This window comes from Schistocerca piceifrons, chromosome 3 (genome assembly GCF_021461385.2).
Source record: "Schistocerca piceifrons isolate TAMUIC-IGC-003096 chromosome 3, iqSchPice1.1, whole genome shotgun sequence".
Classification (NCBI taxonomy): Eukaryota; Metazoa; Arthropoda; class Insecta; order Orthoptera; family Acrididae; genus Schistocerca; species Schistocerca piceifrons.
Genome location: NC_060140.1, coordinates 637884486 through 637893669, shown reverse-complemented (window position 1 = coordinate 637893669; position 9184 = coordinate 637884486). Strand labels below are relative to the sequence as shown.

Genomic DNA, 9184 nt, shown 5'->3' with positions numbered 1-9184 from the left:
ATGATGCTGTGGTGTACGGCGTGGTGTCATCGTTGAGCGACTGTAGGAGGATACAAGGAGACTTATACAAAATATCTAGGTGGGATGGTGAATGGTAGCTACTTCTAAATATAGAAAAAGTTAATAGAGTTTAGAAGACAAGAAGTCTCGTAATGTTCGAATACAGTATTAGCAATGTGGTGCTTGACACAATCGATTAAATATCTGGGAGTAACATCGGAAATCGGTATGAAGTGGAACGAGCATATAAGGACTGTAGTAGGGAAGGCGAACGGTCGACTTCGGTCCATTGGAAGAATTTTTGGAAGTATAGATCTTCTGTATAGGAGACAGAGTTATAGTGCACTAGTACGACCCATTCCTCAGTACTGTTCGAGGACTGTTGAAGGACGTAATCGAAGCAATTCAGAGGTTGTGGGCTAGATTTGCTACTGGTAGGTTCGATCAACATGCAAGTATTACGGATATGTTTTGGGAATTGAAATAGGAATCCCTGGAGTGAAGACGATATTCTTTTTAAGGAACACTGTTGAGAAGAGATACAGAAGAGAGGTCTGACTACAACTCGTACAAGGTACTGTCGGCCACACGTCACAAGGTCGCTTGCCGAATTAGTTTTTATAAGAAATATTAATTGTTAGTTGAGTGACAGACTTTCGGCTTGAAGACTTAACAAAAGAATACGAAGTAAGGGCGCTGTGATCAGATGCAGATATCACACGTCCGCCCTAAATTACATTAATTTACTTAAAGGATAACAGCACATTTCTCTCCTTTTGATTAAAGGGGACTTTCAACAAAAGGGAGTCTAGTTCTCCTACGTGTTAGACATCCGTTGTCCACAAGAGACTGAGTGGACGTTTCCCCAAGGAAAGTTACTTAGTACTATAGTCAGTTGTTCAAATGGCTCTGAGCACTATGGGACTCAACTGCTGAGGTCATTAGTCCCCTAGAACTTAGAACTAGTTAAACCTAACTAATCTAAGGATATCACAAACATCCATGCCCGAGGCAGGATTCGAACCTGCGACCGTAGCGGTCTTGCGGTTCCAGACTGCAGCGCCTTTAACCGCACGGCCACTTCGGCCGGCTATAGTCAGTTGTGTGGCAGACTAAAATGGTGGTTGCTATCCTAACAATCCATGCTTGTAACAATAGTAACAGTTATTACTACTAATGCTGCCGGCCAGTGTGGCCGAGCCATTCTAGGCGCTTCAGTCCGGAACTGCGCTGCTGCTACGGTCGCAGATTCGAATCCTGCCTCGGGCATGGATGTGTGTGATGTCCTTAGGTTAGTTAGGTTTAAGGGTTTAAGTCGTTCTGAGTCTAGTGGACTGATGACTTCAGATGTTCAGTCCCATAGTGCCTAGAGACATCTGAACCATTTTTTTAACTAATTCTACCACTACTACTACCACCGCCAACATCACTTCTATTAAAAGCAAATGAATGGGGTTACCATATAACAGATTTGGGGTGCCTTAAATTTATATTCTTGATCAAACACCTTGTTAACGTTGGGTTAACGTGTTTGTTATGTTACAGGCCTGGAACTCACGGACGTCAAGCACCGTACGACCATCTGTGCCATGGCATGCATTAGCACCGGCGTGTCTATGATTATCAGTGGTCTACTTGCCTGGGTTTTCCGCAGCTGGATCTATTTCCTTCTTTTTCCGGGACTATGCTGTCTACCAATGTTTCTCTTTTGGAGGTGAGTCGCACTGTGAGTTAGAGGCGGGATGTCCCGTGTGGGCGATAACAGTAAAGCAATGAATAATGCTGACATGAAATTGTTCTCCTTGTCGATAGTGACACAACAGTTGCATATATTTTATGAGTTCACCTATATGTAAGTAGGACCTCTTCACCGTATTGTAGTGTAAAGAAGACATTTAAGCAACACATTTGTAGAAAAACGTTTGGTGACTACTACTCTTAATTACAAATGTAGTATTTTCTCAACATTTCCTTCGCAAACAGCAGTTCATGAATTTTCAAAGTAAATTAGCAGTAGTACGATACAAACAGATGCTCTTCTCATTTCTGGAAGCTGAACCTTAGCGATTAGCGCTTGACAAACTGATTGACGCAAGAACACATATCAACCTACTTGCTGCTGATGACTACCTGTTTTGTGTCTCAAGGAACGCCGACGCTGCCAAGAGGCGCGCGTCGGTGGCTCTGATAACTGCGGAAGTGTAAACGAGTTAAGAGTACTTGGTAAAAGACGAAGGCAGACAGACGAAGCATCAGTGCATGGCCGCCAAGTTTTCTGAACAAACGAGAATTGCACTGTGTGTTTGGTAAAGGCGTCCTTTTAGAAATGTGCATTATTCTAAGATATTTAACATTAGTGTGTTAAAACACAACGTATGACTCGCGTCTGTACATCCGTAATGAGCACATTGTAGAGGAGATTTACGATATTCAACTGCAAAGATACCACTTGGATGGCAGCGAAAATTCGATGTAAGCTAGTACAAGGCCAACGAACACTAAGTGCTACACAGCAGGACTGACAACTGCTTCGACGTGATACACTAATTCTGCGATTTCACTTGTCTGTACGGTTTATAAGTCCCTCACGAGTTACAGTGTCCTGAAATGTATGGAAGGTTCAGAGCAGTTGGTCTGTTCGCCCAGAGGTCCGAAAATTTGGAAAATGTGTCTTGGACTCATACTAGAATAGAACAGACCCACACGTTAGTGGATTCAGAAACACTTCGGTTGCAAACGAGTGAATTGAGAGATGTTCGTTTCACACAAAAATCCCGACTGACTTCGCAGAACCAATTTTGTCGCATTTTCATCTTGAGGGACTTAGATAATTCAATCATAGGAAAATCGTGCGTGTGCACAGAGTTAGAGCGATAAGGTACTTCAACCACATGCGAAACTTTTCAGAGGTGCAGTTAGTCCATACGTTAGTCATGTTCGTCCACTTCAATCTGCTCTGGAGGGTAATGTATGATCAAAGAGTATATCAAGCGCATAATTTGATCAGTGTGATCTTACTATGTCTGGGATTCAAGACAGTCACCATGAAGAACGCTTCCAAACCACGATAGTGATACACTATCTGGTCGAAAGTATTCAGATACCACTATGTAAATGGGAAAATGGCCGCTACATGTGACGAGAGGCTGATACGCCAAAGTAAGAGGAGTCGGGGACTATTGTGTTGCCAGTAGAGGAGTAGTAGCAACAGAGCGGGTTGGTAACAGGGGGGGGGGGGGGGGGGGCTCAGTGGCTTGTTGGAAGGTGAGTTAGTCGCAGGATGTCATCCGAGTTATAAATCCATCAGGGATATTTTAACCCTTCTGGAACTGCCACAGTCTGCTGTTACTGATGTGACTGTGTGGTGGAAGCGTGACGAAACTACCACAGCTAAACAAAGACAAGGTAGCCCTCACGTACTGTCGGACATGGACCATAGAGCACTGCGGTGTGTGGTTGTACAAAATCGAATGAAATCAGAGGAAAGAATCACTCGTGAGTTCCAAAGTGCTACCAGCAGTCCATATTGTACAACAACTGTATGTACGGAGATGAAAAGAATGGGATACGATGTTCGAGCAGTTCTTCATAATTGACATATTTCTGTACCCAGTGCTAAGCGACGTTGATGATATCGTCATAGTACGGGTTGTTTCAAAGAGATTGACGGGTTTTACAAGACTGTATCTTTACATAAACGTAGATAGAAATGTGAGAAGGATTTTAACTTGTACATTTGATTAGAAAGTAATTATCGCCAAAGAACCCTTGTAATTTAAAAGTGTTTATCTTTTACGTGGTTGCAAAACGACACTGGGAAACTTTTTAAAACTACGTTGAAGATCAATGTTTTTATTTGCCTTACACATGTACTCAATGTTCATCCAATGGAAGCACAATAAACACACATACGACAGTGAAACCTGTGTATTTTTGCGAGCATGTCTGGAGTCAGTACATGCGTGCTGTTAACAAGCGAGCGAGGGAACAAGAAAGCTTTATCAGGGGCGCCTACCACAACCACATTATCTGGCAGCGGACAATTAGAGCGAAGGTAAACTATTAGCTATTCTGCGTATGCCCACTAAGTTTCTGTATACATTCACGTGGAAGATGGTGTCTTTGCAAAATTGGATTAATTTTCCTAAAACATCCCATGCTTCAAAGCTAGTCGTGGAATGGTAAGTGAGAATAAAGTAGTTAAAGATATTTCTTAATTACATCAAAGAGTCAAAGAAACTGGTTCAGCGCGGGATTAGCCGAGCGGTCGAAGGCGCTGCAGTCATGGACTGTGCGGCTGGTCCCGGCGGCGGTTCGAGTCCTCCCTCGGGCGTGGGTGTGTGTGTGTTTGTCCTTAGGATAATTTAGGTTAAGTAGTGTGTAAGTTTAGGGACTGATGAATTTAGCGGTTAAGTCCTATAAGATTTAACACACATTCGAACATTTTTTGAAACTGGTTCAACTGCCTAACATCGTTCAGAGTCCATGCGAGCCCGCAGAAGTGCCGCAACACGACATGGCATGGACTCGACTAATGTCTGAAGTAGCGCTAGAGGGAACTGACACCATGAATCCTTCAGGGATGTCTAAAAATCGGTAAGAGAACGAGGCGGTGGAGATCATTTTCGAACAGCACGTTGCAAGGCATTCCAGATATGCCCAGTAATCTACATCTACATCCACATGGATACTCTGCAAATCACGTTTAAGTGACTGTCAGGGGGTTCATCGAACTACATTCAAAGTTCTCTATTATTCAAATCTCCTATAGTGCGCGGAAAGAACGAACATCTATATCTTTCCGTACGAGCTCTGATTTCCCTTATTTTATCGTGGTGATCGTTCCTTCTTATGTAGGTCGGTGTCAACAAAATATTTTCGCATTCGGAGGAGACAGTTGGTGATTGGAATTTCGTGAGAAGATTCCGTCGCAACGAAAAACGCCTTTCTTTTAATGATTTCCACCTCAAATCCTGTATCATTTCTGTGACACTCTCTCCCATATTTCGCGATAATACAAAACGTGCTGCCTTTCTTTGAACTTTTTCGATGTACTCCGTCAGTCCTATCTGGTAGGTATCCCACACCGCGCAGCAGTATTCTAAAAAACGAGGGACAAGCGTAGTGTAAGCAGTCTCCTTAGTAGGTCTGTTACATTTTCTAACTGTCCTGCCAATAAAACGCAATCTCTGGTTAGCCTTCCCCACAACATTTTCTATGTGTTCCTTCCAGTTTCAGTTGTTCATAATTGTAATACCTAGGTATTTAGTTGAATTTACGGCTTTTAGATTAGACTGATTTATCGTGTAACCGAAGTTTAACGAGTTCCTTTTAGCACTCATGTGGATGACCTCAAACTTTTCGTTACTTAGGGTCAACTGCCACTTTTCGCACCATTCCGATATTTCTTCTAAATCGTTTTGCAGTTTGTTTTGATCTTCTGATGACTTAATTAGTCGATAAACGACAGCGTCATCTGCAAACAACCGAAGACGGCTGCTCAGACTGTCTCCCATATCGTTTATATAGATAAAGAACAGCAAAGGGCCTATAACACTACCTTGGGGAACGCCAGAAACCACTACTGCTTTACTTGATGGCCTTCCGTCAATTACTACGAACTGTGAACTCTCAGACAGGAAGTCACAAATCCAGTAACATAACTGAGACGATATTCCATAAGCATGCAATTTCACTACGAGCCGCTTGTGTGGTACAGTGTCAAAAGGCTTCCCGAAATCCCGAAATACGGAATCGATCTGAAGTCCCTTGTCAATAGCACTCAGCACTTCATGTGAATAAAGAGCTACTTGTGTTTCACAAGAACGATGTTTTCTAAACCCATGTTGACTGTGTGTCAACAGACCGTTTCCTTCGAGATAATTCATTATGTTAGAACGCAATATATGTTCTAAAATCCTGCTGCATATCGACGTTAACGACATGGGCCTGTAATTTAGTGAATTACTCCTCCTACCTTTCTTGAATATTGGTGTGACCTGTGCAACTTTCCAGTCTTTGGGTACGGATCTTTCGTCGAGCGAACGGTTGTATATGATTGTTAATGCGTCAGAAAACTCCGAAAGGAACCTAATTGGTATACAGTCTGGTCCAGAAGACTTGCTTTTATAAAGTGATTTAAGTTGCTTCACTACTCTGAGAATATTTACTTCTACGTTACTGGGGGACTGATGACCTTCGCTGTTTAGTCCCCCTTAAACATCCCAACAACCACCACCACTTCTACGTTACTCATGTTTGCAGCTGTTCTCGATTCGAATTCTGGAATATTTACTTCGCCTTCGTTTTTGAAGGCATTTCGGAAGCCTTTGTTTAGTAACTCTGCTTTGGCAGCACTGTCTTCGATAGTATCTCCATTGCTGTCGCGCAGAGAAGGCATTGATTGTTTATTGCCTCTAATGTACTTCACATGCGACCAGAATCTCTTTGGATTTTCTGCCAGGTTTCGAGACAAAGTTTCGTTGTGGAAACTGTTATAGGCATCTCGCATTCAAGTTCGGCTAAATTTAGGCCGTCTGTAAAAGATCGCCAATCTTGAGGATTTTGCGTCTGTTTAAATTTGGTATGTTTGTTTCGTTGTTTCTGCAACAGTGTTCTAACCCGTTTTGTGTATGAAGGAGGATCAGCTCCATCGTTCGTTAATTTATTTGGTATAAATCTCTCAATTGCTGTCGATACTGTTTCTTTGAATTTAAGGCACATCTGGTCTACACTTATATTATTAGTTTGGAATGAGCGGAGATTGTCTCTCAGGAAGGCGTCAAGTGAATTTTTATCTGCTTTTTTGAATAGGTATATTTTTCGCTTATTTTTCGAGGATTTGGGGATTACAGTATTCAATCTCGCTACGACAACCCCGTGTTCACTAATCCCTGAGTCGGTTTAATGCTGGTTATTAACTCAGAATTATTTGTTGCTAAGTGGTCAAGGGTGTTCTCGCAACCGTTTACTATCCGTGTGGGCTCATGAACTAACTGCTCGAAATAATGCGTTTGGCACAATTTCGGTTGACGTTTTATGCGTACGTCAAGAATTAAACATGTATTTTCGCCATCATATCGAGGGTAAATTAAAGTCACCACCAACTATTATCGTATGAGTCGAGTACGTGTTTGGAATCAAACTCAAGTGTTTGAACAGTTCTAGGGTATCCGATCGGGTAGCGTCGTAATTTCTCCACAATATTTTGGCAGACGTACACGCTGCCATCTTCAGGTGGTTCCTGACGAATGCTGTGCCGTGGCTGACCATTGTGTAAACACTGGCCATACTATAGACTATGAAAAAACAAAAATACTCTGTCAGTCCTCATATTTCTGGAACTGCGCTACTAAGGAGGCCATTGAAATCCGACTACAGGACGATCTAATTAATAGAGACAGCGGCCTTCAACTTAGTCAGGCTTGGAACCTTGCACTCAGCCTGGAGAGAAAGATGCGGTCCCAGAGATCGAGGACCGCCCCCGACGGCGGCAGCAGGGAGACTGCAGACCCCAGTTCAGACCCAGGCGCCGCCTCCCCCACAACCTCTAGTAGCCGCCGCGCCAGCCGCACCGAAGACACCAGGAGAGGAACGGTAGAGGGGGTAACAGCTAGTATATATAAGGCGCCGAGAGGAACAGCACAGCATTCGTCAGGAACCACCTGAAGATGGCAATGTGTACATCTGCCGAAATATTATGGAGAAATTTCGACGCTACACGGTCGGATACCCGAGAACTGTTCAAACTGGAAATACGCCGGGAAAACTTCAGATCGCAAACTCAAGTTTTCTTTGAACCTTTCACCAACTGTGTCGTCTGAATTGGAAGGTCGGTAAAAAGATCCAATTATTATTTTATTCTGGTTGCCAACAATGACCTCTGCCCATACTATCTCACAGGAAGTACGAGTATCTATTTCAATTTCACGACAAGTTAAACTACTTCTGACACAAACAAACACGCCACCGCCAACCATGTTTAGCCTATCCTTTCGGAACACCGTTAGGTTCTTCGCAAAAATTTCGGCTGAGCTTATATCCGGCTTTAGCCAGTGCCTATAACGATTTGAGCATCAGTGCTTTCTATTAGCGCTTGGAGCTCTGATACTTTCCCAACTCAGCTACGACAATTTACAACTGTTAGTCCAGTGGTTCCCGTATCTACACTCTTCCTGTTTTGTGACTGAAGCCCTTCTTGTATTTTCCTGCCGGCCGTGGTGGTCTCGCGGTTCTAGGCGCGCAGTCCGGAACCGTGCGACTGCTACGATCGCAGGTTCGAATATTGCCTCTGGCATGGATGTGTGTGATGTCCTTAGGTTAGTTAGGTATAAGTAATTCTAAGTTCTAGGGGACTGATGACCACAGCTGTTAAGTCCCATAGTGCTCAGAGCCATTTGATTTTGTGTTTTCCCGAGACCCTCTAACCTAAAAAACCGCCCAGTCCACGCCACACAGCCCCTGCTATCCCGGATCTTGCAGGCTGAGTGGTTTCATCTGAAACAGGACAGGCGATAGCATCTGACTCAGCCACAGTGTCAGCCACAGACAGCACCTGGAACCTGTTTGTCGGACAAACCGGGGAGGCCTTACGTGCGGCCGCCTGGGAAGTCTTTCGCCGCCTACTTCGCCCCGGGGCGGCCTCCCATTCGATCAGAGGTGAGGGGTCAGCCTCAGTGCGAGCAGTAACTGGGTTGGCCACCGGTGAGGACCGTTCGGAAGACTCGGACGTGCTTTACGTCCGCTGGAGCCCCACGGCCGGCCCCCAACAGTGGTGCCCATCCACTACAGCCTCAAGGTGTGTAACAGCCTGAATCTGAGAGCGAAGTGTCACCAACTCAGCTCGCATCCGCACACAACAATCGCAGTCCCTGTCCATACTAAAGACAGTGGAAAACTAAACTACGCAGATAAACGGACTATCGGCACGTGCTGCGCAATTCTACTGTAGACCCTGACGAAAACGCACGAACTATGTCTAGTAATAATCAGATATTCAAAAACCTAACTACCGAAGCACCCACGTGAAACTAAATAATTTACCCCTGATTAGGAACTTGTAATATGTCACAAAGTCGGTTTACTTTCCGACGCAAACGAAAACGCGACAACTGTGGCTATTAGATATTAAATTTACACGCAGAAATTACAGAAACGGAACTATTAATGCACACAGATGATATAA

General features: G+C 43.9%; 1 protein-coding gene across 1 annotated transcript in view; it reads left to right on the top strand.

Annotated features, from left to right (window-relative positions):
- Positions 1-1742: 1742 nt before the first annotated feature.
- LOC124788912 (solute carrier family 22 member 3-like) overlaps positions 1743-9184 on the top strand; it is a 76748-nt gene continuing 69306 nt past the window's right edge. Inside the window, exon 1 of the mRNA XM_047256194.1 lies at positions 1743-1852. Within this exon, the coding sequence (XP_047112150.1) occupies positions 1743-1852 (110 nt within the window). The remainder of the gene's footprint in view (positions 1853-9184) is intronic.